The sequence below is a fragment of the Podarcis raffonei genome, chromosome 2 (genome assembly GCF_027172205.1).
Source record: "Podarcis raffonei isolate rPodRaf1 chromosome 2, rPodRaf1.pri, whole genome shotgun sequence".
In the NCBI taxonomy this organism is placed as follows: domain Eukaryota; kingdom Metazoa; phylum Chordata; class Lepidosauria; order Squamata; family Lacertidae; genus Podarcis; species Podarcis raffonei.
In genome coordinates, this window is record NC_070603.1 from 23,427,539 (window position 1) to 23,446,084 (window position 18,546).

The 18,546-nt window shown below is 39.4% G+C and overlaps 1 protein-coding gene across 10 annotated transcripts in view; it reads right to left on the bottom strand.

The window, feature by feature from the left end:
• Positions 1–18,546, bottom strand: part of BPTF (bromodomain PHD finger transcription factor) — a 63,820-nt gene that overhangs the window by 34,295 nt on the left and 10,979 nt on the right. For 8 of the 10 annotated variants that reach the window (XM_053375335.1, XM_053375334.1, XM_053375330.1 and 5 more), the window contains exons 2-12: positions 15,154–15,976; positions 9,163–9,386; positions 7,156–7,365; positions 6,690–6,878; positions 4,462–4,635; positions 4,014–4,216; positions 3,246–3,601; positions 2,164–2,295; positions 1,730–1,859; positions 791–926; positions 169–420 (exon numbers count right to left, since the gene is read on the bottom strand). In XM_053375335.1, the coding sequence (XP_053231310.1) occupies positions 169–420; positions 791–926; positions 1,730–1,859; positions 2,164–2,295; positions 3,246–3,601; positions 4,014–4,216; positions 4,462–4,635; positions 6,690–6,878; positions 7,156–7,365; positions 9,163–9,386; positions 15,154–15,976 (2,829 nt within the window). The remainder of the gene's footprint in view (positions 1–168; positions 421–790; positions 927–1,729; positions 1,860–2,163; positions 2,296–3,245; positions 3,602–4,013; positions 4,217–4,461; positions 4,636–6,689; positions 6,879–7,155; positions 7,366–9,162; positions 9,387–15,153; positions 15,977–18,546) is intronic. The other 2 variants (XM_053375328.1, XM_053375333.1) reach the window with 2 other exon arrangements.

Here is an 18,546-nt window from a genome sequence, read left to right on the forward strand (position 1 = left end):
TGTCAACGGGACTTTAGTATCCGACATCCACAGTTTCAGATTTTTTTTTAATGCCCCCCCCGATTGTTCTCAGATTTACATAAGCACACATACATTCTGCTAAACAGAATTAATCCATGTAAACCTAAATACTCACCCACCCACCCATATGCCTTAAATGCTTAATACCTTCTTTTGCATGATCTGATTTTTCAAAATGTTTGATTTCAGATTTTTCTTCATGCGGTTCATTTTCTTCCTTGGTTTGAGCTCTCTTTGTGGTCTCGGAGTTTTCAGTTTCTTTTTGGTCCTTCTTGTGTGGCTCACGGAAGTATTTTATCTTTTCTTTCGAAGAACCATGCTCGACCTTCACTTTTGCTGGAGTTTTCCTTTTATCCAGTTCACGCTGTTTTTCTGGGATGGTAGTAGTTTCACTTTTTGCTGGTTAAAAAAGGACACATATATTTATTTATAAGATTTCTATGCCACCTTTTCAAGCTCTCAGGGTGCATGGATTAAAGAGAGAATTAAGTTACGGTGTGAAACAAAAGTATTCAAATGTATTGATTCTTGCACCAAAACACAGCATTTTGAACTCAGAAATATAACTGTAATTAAAAAGACAAAATTCTTACAATAGAATACTCAAAACTTAGAATGAAGAAATACATGAATGCATTTGAGTATCCCAAAACGTTAAAAAACGGAGCTGTTCGAGAACTGAGGTTTGACTATAGTGATGAGAAGGCCTGTTTATGATGCAGTAACTAACAGTAAAAATTATTTCAAAGCAAAGATATTTTACACTCACCTGGTAGTAATTTCCTGTAATTGACATTAGTATTTCCTGGTAATCTTGGTACAAATCTATGAACATGAGTTTTACTAATCCAGATCCATCCACCATACCCTGTTACTCTATATTCTTCTCCTTTTTGTTTCCAAACCTGTAAAGCATTACAGACACATTTTAAAATAATAAATTTACTTTAAAACCTTATATACAATTACAAAAATAAAAGATGGCTTTTCAACAAATGCTGCAGGAAACTGCTTAAACTGTGGCTACAACACAGATCTGCAACATAAATGCATGAAAAAGGACTGAGCACACTACTAGAACTAGCCTCTGCTCCCAACAGTAATGCACATAGAAAAGCAACAACATTTTAGGGATGCAGATTTGCCATGACCAGTTGGGTTCCTAGAACCGCGACTTCCACACAAAGAATACTAGGGGTGCATCTATGCAGCTACTCAGGCCTTCTTTTTTTTTAGAAGGGCTTATCAAAGGGTTCCACATAGACTTCTTAGTGATTGTTATGGATAACTCTTAATAGATAAATGCTACTATATTTTGTTTTTAGGCTTTTTTGTCATGGGGCTAGAAGGAAAAGGAAATCATCTTCATTGAATAGATGGAGTACATGGGATCTTGACCTGTCTCAAATTTCTCTTACACTTGGAACTGGGATATGTAAATCACATCCTATGCGCATACAGTATCAAAGATGTTTGGTGAAATCTCTCTTCTATCACCTGAGTAAGATTACAACCCATCATGGATTAATATCCAATTAAACAATGGCCAAGACACAAGTCAGTCTCAAGTTCTCTCTTTTCATCGATCCTATTACTCTCCATGTTAAAAAAACACACACCCCACCCCATACAGCCTTTTAAATTTAATAAAGGAAGAGCAGAAATCTGCTAAAAACATATACTTAAGATTACTATGCAGAAACTGTACCTGATGTTTGATAGGAAATGTGTATTTCACCCATGTTGCTTGCTGCATGGTTTCTTCTTCCTCTTGTTTTCTTTCCTTCTTTTTCACTTTTTCCTTTTCTTCTCTTTCAATAGCTGTCATTCTGCGCAACCTAATCGCAAGATACACATTCTTTTGGGCCAGTTATACTACAAATACACAAACAGCTGCACACTGCTGTACAAACAGTGAATGCAGTTGAGTCAAGAGCATTTAAAGTACACTGTTGTTGAACTTTCAAAGTAGTTTTTCCATTGCTGAGATTAACTGACATGAGGCAACTTCCAGGTGGCGAACATATTGCAAAAATTGTGCCTGTGAATTTTCAGTGCTAAAATGGTGTTAAAATTCTACAGTACAGTACTTGCACATATTTTAATGTAGACTTATGTTTTTCACTCATTCAGACATCTTACCTGGTGTGTCCTAAGGACTCCCTCCAGATTGGCAGCATGACAACTGGCTTGATTGCACATTCCAATATAGCTAAAGCCAATGCAAATTCTCTAGGTTTACTACACATCTGCACAGCCTTGATCCAATTAGACCTACAGGTGACAAAAACATTATCAGCATTTGCTGCATACAGTAGAATAAATGCTACGTCAATAGCATACTTTAAAACAAAACTGCCCAGAGTAGCAGGGGAAACCCAGCCAGATGGGCGAGGTATAAATTATCTATTATATATTATAAAACACTACCTCTCTTCATTAAAATCCCTCCTCAAAGTGTTTCTATGAGGATATAGCAAATTATTTGTGCTATGAGGATATAGCAAATTATTTGCGCTATATAGTGGGACCTCGGGTTAAGTACTTAATTCGTTCTGGAGGTCTGTACTAAACCTGAAACTGTTCTTAACCTGAAGCACCACTTTAGCTAATGGGGCCTCCTGCTGCTGCCGCATTGCCGGAGCCCGATTTCTGTTCTCATCCTGAAGCAAAGTTCTTAACCTGAAGCACTATTTCTGGGTTAGCGGAGTCTGTAACCTGAAGCATATGTAACCTGAAGCATATGTAACCCGAGGTACCACTGTAATTCAGCCTGCAACAAAGCCTAAGCGCATGCAACTGAGACAACTACATCTATTTCCCTTCTTTTTTCCATTTCCACCCTGTCAACTTTTACAGTAAACTCATCTTCTTCAGCTACCCTGCAAGCTGATGGTGCTTAACTTATACTAACTTACAAGCTGTATACTAACTTATGCTCAGAAAAAGGGAGCAGGGCATTTATTTATTTATTTAGCAAATTCCAGCTTCTCATGTAGCAACCTGTGCCCCTGAAAAGCCTGCAGGCAGCATGGAAAGTATTCCTGAGGGAAACGAGGAATAGGTAAAAACTATTGTGCCGCTCCCCCCACTGCTTCCGCCAGCAGGGACGCTCTTTTGCAGGTTCCTGCACAAATGGTTCATACAGGAGAAAGTCTGGATCCAACCTATATAATTTTAAAAACCACTGCATAAAAAATGATGAAAATCACAACTATATTCACCTGTGGGAAGCCCAGTTGGGGTGAAGGAATGAGGATGGGATGTTGTTCTCTAGCTGAATTATTGTTAATCTCAGGGTGGATATTGTGAGAACCTTTGACCCGTGGACAGAGCCATTCCATTTGAACTCTCCAGCAGGACTCAGACAAAATTTGTGAGAGAGGTGTCGCCTCTTGTCATGATCTTCCCGGTGTTGATGCTTGTTCAAAGCAAAAGAATTGGTGGCATATTGATTGTGGTACACACGGTACTTCCCTTCTTGGCCTAGTTTGAAATAATTGCTGATGTTTCCTTTCATCACTATTTCTTTCTTCGTGTTCAGTCGGGAGATTTCTCCTTGGGAATTAACCACAAGGACCTTATTGAAATAAAAAACAAAATGCACACAAATTTTTAAAAATTACAATCTTTGGTCTTAGATTTTAGTGTTAGCCCAATCCCTGCTATCTTTAGGGAATGTAATGTCGAGGATTAGAAAATGCAGCTCTTAATCTATAAATACGTGCACAGGATGAAATAGGCTCTGACTATAAGAACTTAGGCTAAGGATAAACTTGTCTTCAAAGTTGATTTTCCTAAAGAAACAAACTCTACTTATACCCAGGAGTAGGTTCTGTTAAAATCAATAGAGCTGACTTTTGAATAGCCATGAATAAGATTGTGCTGTTAGTTTTCGCCACCCAGTAGAAGCCACCAGGTGACCACCTTCATTTTGCTTTCCGTGAACAGGAGTATTTCTGCAGTAAAAAGTCTGCAAAATTAACACAAACCTCTTTGCCTTCTTTAAATAGCTTATTTGCTTCATGTGCAGCAGCAGCAACTTGCTGACTTTTCAGCTGGCTGAGTTTGCTATCCGGATTTCGTAACCTGGTGACCATTCGTGTTGAACCCGGCGTGCCTCTTCCAGTGTTTGGAGATTCACTTCGTTCACTGTTAGATCTATCCCCTGTCAAAAACCAAAACAAACCACCCACTTAAACAGGAGACAGAAAGGCCAGTTAGTACAGATATTGCTGAAACGTGTCATTTTAGGAGCAGCAATCAGCTACTCCAGGCTTAGGCAAACTCGGCCCTCCAGATGTTTTGGGACTACAACCCCATCATCCTTAGCTAACAGGCCAGTGGTCAGGGATGATGGGAATTGTAGTCTCAAAACATCTGGAGGGTCGAGTTTGCCTATGCCTGAGCTACTCTAAAGACAGACTGCTTTATTTTTACCTAGCTCCTCTGAGCTCTGGGATCCTCCTTCAATATTTTCCACTTCATCAGAAGCCTTCATTGATTCATCCTGCATGGAATTTAGTACATTGCTACAGCTGTTTTCTGGATCAGACAAAAGTGCTTCAGTGGAAGAACCAACGTTCAGGCTGGGAACCATCTTAGTTGTTTCATCTGTGAAAGATAGGAACTATTTATGTACCTGAAGGGCACTTTAAAATGCAAGATGAACATCTTGAAATCAAAAGGTGCTGAAACATCAATAGTATGAGAATATAAATGATAATTTCTTTTTGAATTTAAGTCAACAGGTGTTGTATATATTTTAATTACGTGCACCTTCTTCTATAAAGAAAGCCACTATATTTCTTATTTTAGCTCAACAGTTAAGCACATTGTTATTCCTGCATTTAGCAAACATGATTTAATAACCAAATTACACATTCTGAAAAATCCCATTGGGGAGTGGGAGAAGAGGAAAGGTTGAATTTGTATGCACACCCACATTAAAAAAACACAACCTCTGAACACTGAAACGATTACATGGGAAGAGGGTTGGACTACAACTTTTCCCAGATACATGTTTTACATAAAGGGAGCTGTATATTTTGGTTAGGTGGGAGAGCTTACAGAGAGGATTACTGAAGACAGTCTCCAATGCACAAAAGGAATACGTAGCAGACATGAGTAAGAGGATAGGAAGGAATAAACAAAAGTATTTTAATTATGAACAGAACTAAAAGAGGGGCTATTATTTTTGAATCATTGCTATCAATCTTATCATGAGTCACCTGAAATCAAGGATGAAATATCAAGATGGCCAGCACTGAAGATGATACCACATTATTCAAGGCAGTAAATTCTCATATCACTGGGCAACAAAACAACTCCTAACAGGTTCACAACAAGCTGCTGAGGCTGCTAGCTGGGCAAGAAACATCCATGCAAATAAGCCTGTACATATTGCTGTGGTATTCACAACTTCTGCAGTCATGGAATAGCACCCTAGAGACATAGTTTCCCAATTGGTCTTTATATCTAGCATATAAAAATAATATATTGCTGTCATTTCTATACAATGATGCTTTCCCCCTATTTACACATTCTTCAAATCTTTCCGAAAGAGGTTCACATGCATGAGATCGGTAACACTGATTCTGATCTATTCACATTCATTTCTGTCTGCATACTCTACAATCTCGGCCATTACACCAGGTATTTTTACCGTTGGATGTCCCCAACATGGCATCCATGGGATCATGCTCTGCCGCCCAAGAGGCTCTCACTCCTTTGCATACCACACTAAAATACGAGCCAATGCATTCTGGGAGTTCTAAAAATAAACACAGTGCAAATCCATGCGAAACATCATTTCAAATTCCCCTATGAAGAAAGAGTTTGCCCATGTGGAGGTAATGTGCCTGAAGACTTACTCTACTACTTACTGGTATGCCCAATCTACGAGGACTCAAGAACAAAGATTTAAATCTCCCAGTTGGGAGACTGAGATGAGTATGTGATAAACTTTTTATTAGGGAACAAGTCTCCTTACACCTCACAAAAAGTGGCCTGTTTTGCCTTTAGAGCGGCAATTTTAAGGAGAAAAGTTTGTGGGGATAAGTTAAATTCTTTGGGGGATCAAACTCTTATCGGGCAGGATACCTGATTTTAATAATTATTTTAACCATGTCATGCATTTTATTCTGCTTTCATTCTGTTTTATGTATTTTATCATTCATAACGGCTTCGGCTGAAATAAATAGTAGTACAGTGGTACCTCGGGTTAAGTGCTTAATTCGTTCCGGAGGTCCGTTCTTAACCTGAAACTGTTCTTAACCTGAAGCACCACTTTAGCTAATTGGGCCTCCTGCTGCCGCCACCACACAATTTCTGTTCTCATCCTGAAGCAAAGTTCTTAACCTGAAGCACTATTTCTGGGTTAGCAAAGTCTGTAACCTGAAGCGTATGCAACCTGAAGCGTATGTAACCTGAAGCGTATGTAACCTGAGGTACCACTGTAATCACAAATATTTGAAGGATGCAGCAACACAAGTCTATCCACATTAAATCTGGGATACTATTAATTCAGTTGAAGACAAACATATCCGAGTGTCAGGGATGGCAGTGCAAACAAGCAGCACAAATAGCATACATTGTAAGTGGTTTTAGGCGATTTCCATTTACATAACTGTTATGCTCCTCTAAATTACAGAGGCATTTTTCTGTACCTGAGACATTCTTGAGGGCCTCTGATGTCACCAGCTTCTTGTTCGCCTCATTATCATCCAGGATTTCTGACTCATTTCCGACTGCACTCTTTCCTTCAGAAGTACTAGACTCTCCAGCAGGAGGATCTACGCTGTTGCCTCCAACAGCTGATGTCACGGAGTTGCTTTTATCTATAGCATCTGTTTGCTCTACAGTAACGAATGGGTAACAAAGTGCAACAGGTGTTTTAAAAACTGGCTTATACCAAGATGCCAAGTTTTACCTACACTGAAATGAAAGTTTGTGAAAACTGCTTGGACTATGTCACTGGGGAATGAGAGCTGATTCTGTGATGAGAAGAATGTCTGTCTAAAACTGAAATTGTTGACAGACCAAAAGATACAATAACAAATGCTATTAAAATGAAATACACGGGAGTAAACACTACTGCAGAAAATATGTTAATTTCGCAAGTATCATCTTTACCTTCCTTTCTTCCTTTTTCAGAACTTTCATCTGGTGGCGTTTCTTTGTTTACATCCAGCAGTTGGTTCGAAAGTTCCTCTTTGCCATTATCAGTATCTGTACTGTCTTTATTCTCAACACTAGCCTTTTCCGTTTCCGTTTCATCAGCTATTGAGCTTTTATCTTCTGGTATTTCCCCCTTTCTGGCTCTGATTGCTTCCAGAATCTCTTCTAAAGCAAAAAATGGACAATAGACACCTAGTTCAAAGACTAGGGGCTCCAGAAGTATCCATTTTAACCCCTGACAGACCCATCTAACAATTGGATACATGGTCCACAGTGCAACTGACATTTGTGAAGTACTGTTTGCACATGTAATTTTTAAAAAGTCATTTAACAGGTGGATTACAAGTTGATACAAGCGGCTCTCAATTTACATCGGGGTTATGTTCCAGGGATTATATGGAACACCAAAATCTTGTATAGTCAAAACACACTGGGTGCAATGGCAGACGGGATTGCCAAAGTTTTTCTTCCCTGGACCCTCAGACCCCCCCTTTTTTTTGCCAAGTGTGTAAAGTTGAATATGCACAAGTTAAATGCACGTAAATTGCAAGTTACCTGTATACATAGTCTCAAAAATGGCAGGGATTGCAAACTGAATGGAATTTTGTGTACATCACTCAGTCAATATGGATAATCTACAACTCTACAAGCGATGTCAGAGAACATGCATTAATTGCTATTGATTCTGCAGATTAATTGAAGTTTTGATAACATGCATATATAGTAACCTAACAGATCTACAAATCTGTGGCTCCTGGACATTAATCTGGCTCCAAACATGCAAAGACTGAAAAATAAGGCTGAGCTGTGGGATTATGGAAACCTCAAGTTAGCAACTCTTCCAACAAGGATGATAATCAATCTGACCTGCTCCTGCCCTCATTTATTTATCCGCTGCAATATTTTCAGTGCTCTAGAACTAGACTCAGATCCCAGTGCCACCAAGAAATCCATTTGGTTTGAAACAAGTCCAGACTCGAGAAGAAAGCTGCGCTCTTCCAAAAGGCAGGTTTCTCCAAAAGCAAAAGGATGCTCACTGCAAAATAGGGTCCTCAGTTTATGTCTCCAGTTGTTGCCCTGTTTTAAGGCACCCAGCCTAGATGTAGCCAGTAATCCAACCGTTTGCAAAGAAACAAAAATTTGCTACGGCTGTTACAAAACAGAACACCGCCAAGAAGGGATGGTTGTGAATAAAAAGTATGGAGCAGGTGGTCTTGCCCATACTGACCCACTTAAGACTGAAGTATTATTTCTTCTATAAAGCAGTGGAGGTTTTGTAAATGCCACTAGGTATTACGATCAACTAAGGAAACTGATAACGGACAAACACTATACTGGTGACTATTTTTCAAAGGCACACTATAGCTAGCTATATTTAGGAGTGAAAAAGACAAGCTTAAAGTCATCAGGAAGAGCTCTGTAGACTACAGGTGTTAGAGGAAGAATCACATTTTATCTTTTGCTTAAGAGCAAAAATATACCATTTTATCTTTAAATACACCCCCCCACACACACACAGAGTTCCACAGCCAACACCATTCAATTTGTTTCCTCCTGAAAAGAGCAGAGAAGTCACCTTCTGCTCACATCCTTCTGTATATAGATCTCCTGCAGTTTCTCGGTTTTTTTGCACTATTAAACAAAGTCTGCATAGGTTAGCGTTTTTTCTGGGGCAGCAACAAGGATAGCCCTGGACCAATGCTCGCCCATTTCCCTGAAAAAATCTATAAGGCCTAACAGGTTTAATCAAACCTTCTCAAATGTACCTAAAGGCTATATGTATTCCGGTGGCACTATAAATGCAGTCTGTGGAACTTGGCCTTCCCAATTTTAACAGACATGCCCTTTTCCTCATAAACTTTTCTTCACTAGAATACACGTCAATGAGGTAGAAATTCAAAATGCGCTCGATAATCCATTGTGTGCTGTTAGCAATTCAGGATTAGTTTTGTAGATTCTTACCATTTGCTGCAGCAAGAAAAGATTTGTTGCTACCCCGTGCTTTATTGGTAAGGTCCTCCGTTATATCCATATGCCGATGTATTTCTTCACGCATTTCTTCCAGAGTTTTGCAGATATCAGCTTCCCAGTAATCTTTGTCAAGGCTTTCAATTAATTCTGCCAGCTGGACTTTTGTGCTATAGTACCAGATTTTCTTATCTTTCTCACACTCTGAATCTTCCTCTCTGTGACAGTATTAGAATAATTGTTTATGAGACAAATGGCAATGAAACATATGTATATACTGGGAAAGAAACAGGAATGAAAAGAATAACTGAGTTCATATCATAAGTTCACTGTTGAGCATGTATTTTTAGTTTACCACAAACAGCTATTACCAAACTCTAAAAAATGTTATGATAACATAATTCAATTCTTCCATAATTCAACTGCATAATATGAGTTGCCACATTTAAAAATTGTATTATCACAAAACACAAACCTTTTATTCCCTTTCCAATACACAAATAATATGTTTCTTTACCATACCGTACTATTAAGGATTATGACATTCTTATACAAAAGGAATTTTCAATGATAATTTCAAAAATTAGACACGGACTCATTCGAAGAAATGATTATTTCTTCCAGGATGTTCTGTGGCTTCTCACCTAAGAAAAATCTCAACATAGGTTTTATTCACCATGAAGTCCTGTACAACCAGTTAATCTGATCCAATTATTGATGACTTGGAACTGTATAGCAAAAATATGCTGACTCTATTTCACACAAATATGGTGACTGTCTATTTCACACAAATCAGAATCATTAAGTGGAGGGCAAGCACTTTGGGTACAGGCATTATTACTTTACATCACATTTAGCCAATCTTGGTAGTCAGAAGAAATCTGCTGTCATGACTGACCCTGCCCATTCTCTTATTTTCGATATCGTGCTGAGCTTTGGGGGTGCTCCAAAGCAAGAATTAAAAGATATGGTCTGAAAATAATAATGCTCTGCCACTTTAACAAATCCACATTATGCATTGAGGAAATAATTCACTTTTAAATATAGTATTATATGACCTTTACTTCTTTTTATAAATCCAAGAAGCAAGTAACAAATGTACATACGAGATGAGAGTAAAGATGAAATAATATTAAAAAAACCCCTTAAGGTGGGAAAGAGGATGGAGGGAGTGAAGGAGACCTGGGAGAAACTATACCACATCCAATGTGGCTGCACATAGGCTCTGCTCACACATCATGATAAGCAACAAACCCCACTTTACTATGAATGACCAATATGTTACTGCACATGGCTCAATCACTCCTGCTTTGCTCTACCGTGTCTGAAACGTGGAAGAACAAGCTGTGAAATACCATATGCAAAGGCTTTAATCCTAATGTTGCATACAAAATAGTGTTTAAGTTCTTGCGCACCTCAGCCTACAACATGTCCTACTGCAAACAATGAGTCTTATGAATTAAAGTGTCTACTTCTTTGTCATGTATCTAGATGTCTGCATGACTGCCTGGTGCAATTGGTATGGAGCCCAGGGGTTCAGTGGCAGAGTCCATGCTTCACATGCAGAGGGTCTCAGGCTCAACTGAAAGTTAAAAATGATCAGGCAGCAGGTTTAGATGGGAAAGCCATCTCCCTGAGACTCTGGAGACCCACTGCCCCTCAAAACAGACAATGCTGGGGGCAAGATGGACTAATGCTCTGATCTGGTGCAAGGTGGCAGGATATGTTCTACACAAAAAAGAAGTTTTTGCTGAATCAGTTGGCACAGCAAGTATGGTAAAGGTAAAGGTAAAAGCAAAGGACCCCTGGACGGTTAAGTAGACTATGGGGTGCTCCACTCATCTCGCTTTTCAGGCTGAGGGAGCTGAGACAGCTTTCCGGGTCATGAGGCCAGCATGACTACATCGCTTCTGGCACAACGGAACACCATGATAGGAAGCCAGAGTGCACAGAAATGCCGTTTACCTTCTCGCCACAGTGGTACCTATTTATCTACTTGCACCGGTGTACTTTCGAACTGCTAGGTTGGCAGGAGCTGGGACAGAGCAACGGGAGCTCACTCCATCATGCAGATTTGAACTGCCGACCTTCCGATCGGCAAGCTCAAGAGGCTCAGTGGTTTAGACCACAGCGCCACCCATGTCCCTGTAGCAAGTATGGAGTCAACCCAGGGACTGGAGAGCTGAAACCAGCACAAGGAACCAAGGCTCCTGAGAGGTTGTTTCATCTACATCACGGCAGGGAAAGACCAGGCTGAGCTCATTCATTGGCCAGAAAAGAAGTGGCTTCAGAAGCTTCCTCCCCACACACTACCTGCCAGAGAAACACAGCAACTACTGCCAGTTGCCCAGGGAATGCAGAAGTAAAGGAAAAGAACACTCTGGCCCTATCTATTAGACAAAGGAAAAAGAAATGCCCATTAGTACTCAATAAAGAATACCAGCAAGGGAAGCTCAGCCTGCACCCCCCCTCTTACACCCACTTATAGCTCACCACTGTGTTCTGGCATTAGACAACTGACCCCCCTCTCCTTCCTTTCCCATTTCCCTTTCCTTGTGTGTTCCTGCAAACCTGATGGCAATGCCATCCCTTTTAACTGATGTGAGCAGCTGGGGGGGGCAACATTTGTCTGAAAAGTGGAATACAGTACATATAGAAAAATAGAAAGTAGTAAGTAAATAGTTTGATGACATGCATTTTCCATTCAGACTTTGATATGGGAGACCCCCAGTTCATTTCCCTAGCGTGCACTGCAAATTTAGTATGTGTAATTATCTCTTTAAAGATTTACACTGCAGTCTTAATCAAAATATCAAAGAAGTCTAGCCAGAGGAGAAGTATCAGGAGCACCCAAAGAGTCTGGCCTAAATTTGAAGACGGGGCACTTGAGTTTTACCACTGGGCAGTCTCAGGGACACTGAACTGTCACTGTTTCAGTAAAAAAAACCAATGAATTTTTCAACAAGCCCCTCTTACACGGCTTAAGGGAATATCTTTAGATATTGAGGCTTTACACAGAAAGGGGACTCGGCTACATTACTAAAGATACAGCAAATTGAATGCGCTATAAACATGCAACACCAGATGGCGTCAGAGAGCAGGAAATTTTAAAACACAGTTTTCCATAGTGATTTTTTTCTTTTGTTAAAACGATCTAATTTCTGACTTATTTATAGCATTTCCCCCCATGTTTAGATCCACCTTGGGTCTACCTCAGATTCGTATTATTCTTCACTGGCACAGATGCAAGGAGGCAGTCAGAAGCTTTCTTTTCCATTCTTGATTAGCCAGTGTTCAGCATTACACCTGAACTCTAAATTGCACTTCATCTTTAACTATAGTAATTGAAAATAAGTCAGCTTTGTAAATCAGGGATTGAAATTTACTTGCTATCATATTCTTAAGACTAAATGCAGTTTGTGTTTGGACATTAATGATAGCCATATGCTTGTAGGAAACAAAGTAAAGAGTTGTTCTCTAAAATTTTATTATCTATATTCAACACTATACTGCTATAGCAGACTTATAAACAAGCAATAATGAGCCATATTGAAGACCAGCCCATTCTATGCTGCTTACAATTTTTTAATGGTGCGCCTTTTCTCAAGTACCAGTGTAAGATGTTTGAATAAAAAAAGAAAAGTTTTTCAGTTTCATAAAAAATTCTCTGCCCTGTTGCCTAGAGGCAATTTTTGCTCATCCTAGGTGAATAGATCACTGGCTGTTTGCAAGCCAACAATGAATCTGGTAGGAATCAATGGGAGTTTTTTATCTTCACGGTAAAGGAAACTCCTTGAGAAGCATATACGTCCTCTCAAATGATCAAAATACAAGGGCTTTATCCAGAGTGCCATCTTTTCTTTCTACAGATATTTACTGTACTCATTAGTGGTAAGATCACATGCCTACAAATGGATGTGGGTTTACAGAGAAAGACAGCAACCTTGCACTGAAAAAAGGTCCAACGGTTGATTCTTCAAAATATGAAGTACAGTGGTACCTTGGTTGTCGAACGGCTTGGCTCCTGAACAAATCGGCTCCTGAACGCCGCAAACCCAGAAGTGTTCCAATTTGCAAACGTTTTTCAGAAGCCGAATGTCCAACACGGCTTCCGATTGAGTGCAGGAAGCTCCTGTAGCGAATCGAAAGCTGTACCTTGGTTTTTGAACTGTTTTGGGAGTCGACTGGACTCCCGGAACAGATTTAGTTCAAGAACCAAGGTACCACTGTAGTATGAAATCCTCATACAAGCTGAGATTTCATGCCTGATGATCTCATATATGAGTTTTTACTACAGGAAGATGCATTGAGAAAGCACAGAGTGTCATTTAGCTATTTCAAAATGAAGAGAATTTACTACTGCATTAAATACAATTTATATAATAAACTGAAATAACTTTTTGTGTTTTGGCAAATTATAAATACCAGTCAGTTAAATTCAGGACTCTATGCCACTGAAAAAACACTGAATTTGGTAGTGGGCACAAAATTCACCTTCCCGAGAAGGAAGCTTCTGCTTTCTTTCTTTTTTAAAGTGATGTTTCCACATGTAAAAGACTTTCTTGAAAGTATAAAAGCAATGGTGCTGAAATTGCAGAAGCCAGAAAAGGCAGAGTAAGATTTTTCAAAGATTGCGGGGGGGATGGGGACTTCAGAGTCCTTACCCATCCCCAACTGGCAAAATCAGCATAGATTTTATAAAATAGGAAGCCAATGCAGTATAAATTAATTTAACCTAAAAGGAAATCATACAAACTTAGTCCATTTGCATAATATATACATTTTACAGAATCTAGCTTTTCTTGGAGAATAATTTGGATGGCCTGCACAGAATTTAGTTTTGTGCAGCCAAGGAGTACATAAAACTTACTGCTATGTTAGGAAGCAAAAACATTTCCTCATAGCCACACCAGAGGCAGGGGAAGAGGAAGGGGAGCAAGAGAGCCCCAGAGCCTGGGTTCATTCACATTACACTAAACTGTGATTTAGAACAGGGATGGGGACCTCCAGTTCATGTGGTAATGAGGAAAAAACCCCGCACTTGACAAAGCATTTTTACAATGCCTTGAAGTGCCTACCATCACCTCAGAAAAATATATTAATGACTCTACAGACAGGATGGAATCACCACCCCATGGTAGCCTGACAGCATTTGCAGAAAGAAACACAGGTGGCAGGCAGGGTTTCTTACTCATTTTATTTGACTTCTATGTACTCCAAATTGCTGTTTTATGAGATCAGGTGTGAGGTGTGAGAATTGCATTGCTGCAAAAGCTGCTTAGTTGCCTGATAATGGTGTCAGCAGAGTTGCAATTTCTTTTTCCAACTGAGACTCTTAAAATAAACGGTATTTAAAATTTTATTCTTAGAAGAATCAGTGATCTGGCCCTTGGGCTTTTGTTGATATTCAGCAATTTGTAATCTTTTCTGATGCATTCTAAATCTCAGGGTTCTGCAATCATGCCTCTACAAAAAATGACTTTGCACACTAAGCTCTACTACCTGGGTCATAACATAGCAGCTATGTTGCATTTGGATTTAAATGAAGTCATTGCCTAGGCTTGAATTTGTAAGTTTATGAGAAAGATAAGAAGGAAAGAATGGATTCACAAAAGACTAAAATTTCAGCAGTACTGTCAGGGTTAGAAAATTGTCACTTTGGAGAAAAAGAAAGTAATACTGCTGTTAAGCTTGTTCATTCAAAAAACATTAAATACAAACACTAACAGGATAACACAAGTTTTCTGTTGCCAGACCAGATCTTATGTTTCTAAACCACAACTTTTGTTTTGAAACACTGTAAGCAGGAGCCTGGTATTTTTCAGTGACGGACACTTCATTTCGCCATTGGCCCCTCACCCCCCCGCAGTGCAATTTCTACTGAATGGAGATAAAAACACATTTTTGGCCCAATATAAAAGCAAATCCCATCTTCTTGAAAATCCACCATGCACCAATATTACTGTGCTTAGAACATTTACTTACATAACAAGCCTCCTGTTCAGGAACCAGTATTTCCGCCTGTTTCTGTCGTATCCAATAGGTTCATGTCGAATGTATGGTTTATTTTTTTGGATTTCAGCAATACAGTCCGTTACACCAGGCACCTTATGTGCTACACAAACTTCACACTGCCATTCATCCTCAGGTACCTCTTCAAGAGGTGGTTTCACACACTCCAAGTGGTACACAGCTGAGCAAGTTTCACAGCAAAGCAAATCCCCCAGTTTGTGACAAACTCTACAATGGTCATCGTATTGTATCACACCTTCCGACATTAATTCCTCGCGTGCAATGTTTGTTGTAAGAAACTGATCCACTAAAAACTGCAGGACTTCAATTTTATTCTCAACAGGTCCATAGGGGTAGTCATCTGCCTCTTGGAAAGGAAGAACATGATGATATTCCTTGTCACTCTCACAATAAACCCGCAGAACCTCGGGCCACGTCATCCCGTCTATGAAATACAATGTGGAATTAACGCTATCTTTGAGGTCAGCAGGTCCAAAGGTAGTATTTGAAGTGTCTTCTTCACGTAAAACAGCTTTTAAAAGCACTATATGCATCTCTGCCATAAGTGTACACTGCTCCTGGCTTACCAGAGCAGCACAGAAGTCCTCAAAACGAAAAGGGGACAGTCGCAAGACAGTGCCAAAGTTCCGCAGTACCTCATAGATGGCAATAACATTCATTATATGCTCATTAGGCACCATTAAGTCCTCTGAGGATTTAGGCAAGTCAAGAGAAGGGACATCTTTTTCTTCCAGTATTGGAGAACGTGGACGATGTACTCTTTGTCTCCTCCTACCTGTAAGTAGAAAGGAACAATAAAAGATCAACAGGAAACAGAGGTTCACTTATTATACAATTAATGTGATGTGAAATAAGAACCATGTTTAGACGTTTCTCGCACACTTCAATGGTCTTAACACAGTTGTATTTTAAAAGTCTTGAACTTGCACTTCAACATAGGCAGTTATTCTTCTACCTTAAATTGAAACTAACATACCATGCGTGTTGCACTTTTACCAATGACTTTCCTTTGATGAAAACACCTGCCATTTACAAGGGTTAGAACAAAACTTGCCCCTCTGCAAAGGGAAGGGCTCTTTCCATTTCTCAAAGGAACCATTTTATATTGTAAACTGCCCTGTGATCCTCAGATGAAGGGCAATAAAGATATTTAATTAAGAACCATCACCACCACAAGGTAACCATTTTATCTGATTCCCTCTTCCCCATGTAGTCTCCAACACCACTAATCCTCAAATTTTCAGGGGAAAAGAGGAATCAGCCAAAAGTGCCTTTCCACCTCCTTTTCTCTACCTCAAGCAGAACTTAGCTGAGCACAATCCAAGCCCAAATCTTGTTTCCTCTCCTAAATTTCAATTACGTGAGAGACAAGTTCATTTTTCTTGTTTAAGATATTGGTATGAGTGAAAGAGCTCTACAGAGCCATTGTGCCGCCTGTTTAAGTTTGCTGAATCTGTGGGCTTTCAACAGTTCAACGAAAACATTACATAAATATATTGCTTTCCCAGATGTTGTAGGGCTTCAGTCCAGGCGGCATGACATGCATATATGCCATGACTGTATGGCAGCTTGAGCTGTACTTTCTGGTTTTCACTGCACATTCCTCACTGCCTACAAATCAACTTGCTCTTTAAGGTGAAGTGGCAATGTGAACAGCTGCAGTAAAATCTGAAATGAATTTCCCTCTATTTGTCTACAAATTCAAAACACTTCTTTCTTCCTAACTGTAATTCAGTTGCAAAAGCTGGAAATGTTCCGTTTTCTCTTCAGTGATGAACAAAAACATATTACTAACTGCAAATGGGAGAAATCACAGCACTCTAGGAACACTTTACTAAATAATAATTGCAGCAGTTTGCATTCTGATACACTCAAATCTAGAAAACAGTTTACCCTGGATTATGGTTTCCATTTAAATTATATCTCTCTTTTGCTGAAGCTACTCATCCATATTTTATACAATGTTCTCTGATCACAAAAAAGCAATACGTAAGCTGTCTAATTCAGAGTAGTTTTGAATTCTTCTTTAGATTTCACAGCAGTAGCGTAACAACTAGAGATGCAAAACACTTAAACATATTCAAGGTACTGTAGTGGTAAATAGGTAAAGGTAATGTAAACAGAGTTTCCGTGTGCTCTGGTACTTGCCATGGTGTTCTGTTGTGCCAGAATCCATTTAGTCATGCTGGCCACATGACCCGGAAAAGCTGTCTGTGGACAGCTCCCTTGGTCTGAAAGCAAGATGAGTGCCACAACTCATAGACGCCTTTGACTGGACTTAACCGTCCGGGGGTCCTTTACTTTTATCTAGTTGCAAATGCTGTGGGATCCAAAGCCTTTCTAAAGAAAATTAAAAGTGAGTAGAAACCCTATTTATTGATCGATTGTTTTTAAACTCAAAAGTTTTGGACAATTTGACACAAACCAAGTTCTCTAGGTACAGAAGTTATTTTTTCCCCCTTTTAAAATCTCTCATGACAAATTCCCAGAGACTCTTCCTCTCCTCTAGTTGCAACCTGTTATCACTAGATAGAAGCACTTAAGCATCAGATAAAGCAAGAACACTGTGACGCAATAAACCTGAGAGGTTCCCTTTTTATTTTTGCTATTGGATGCTGGTCGTTATGTAATTTTGTTATATTTATAGTACTAAAATGTTATTTTCTGTACGTAATTATATTTGCTACTGTGTCGTTTTGCTGGGCTATTACGAAATTATTTTTGCACTGTTTGGTTTTGAAATGTTTTCCTGTTTCCTTTGTTGTAAACCACTTTGAGAATGAATTTTATGTGGGAAAGCAGCATGCAAATAAAATGAATGAATGACTTGTTGAGTGAATCACTTGGCCCAGATTTATTTCTAATCTTTCACTGGACTCCTGTCAATAACAAATGGTTGTCATGTCAAGGTCGCTATGAGGACAAAATTTAACTGGTAAAAGAGGCTACTGATTTCTTAAAGAACTCTTGAAATCCATATAATGTATGTGTGTATTAAAAGTGCACAGGAAGGGGGAAATGCCATTGGCGGTGCTGTTTTGAAACTACCAATATTGTTTATTTAGATGGTTCAAGGTTCACTCAACAATTACTTCAGATTACTCAAAGCTTATTCTGGAGCATCAGGCATAGTCCATGCTTCCAATGAGGGGACAACACAAAAATGGGCCGTTTCAGTGGTCTCCCCATGGTGCCATTTTTATCGATCCTTAGGAGCCAAGCAGTGTTAGAAAATCGGATATATAAGTTAGGTGCCAAATGGCACCTGGGCTCTAGGTTACGGTTGCCACAACGGAGTATCTATTCGCCAGAAGGTTTGACTAGATGGCCCTCAGCATCCCTTCC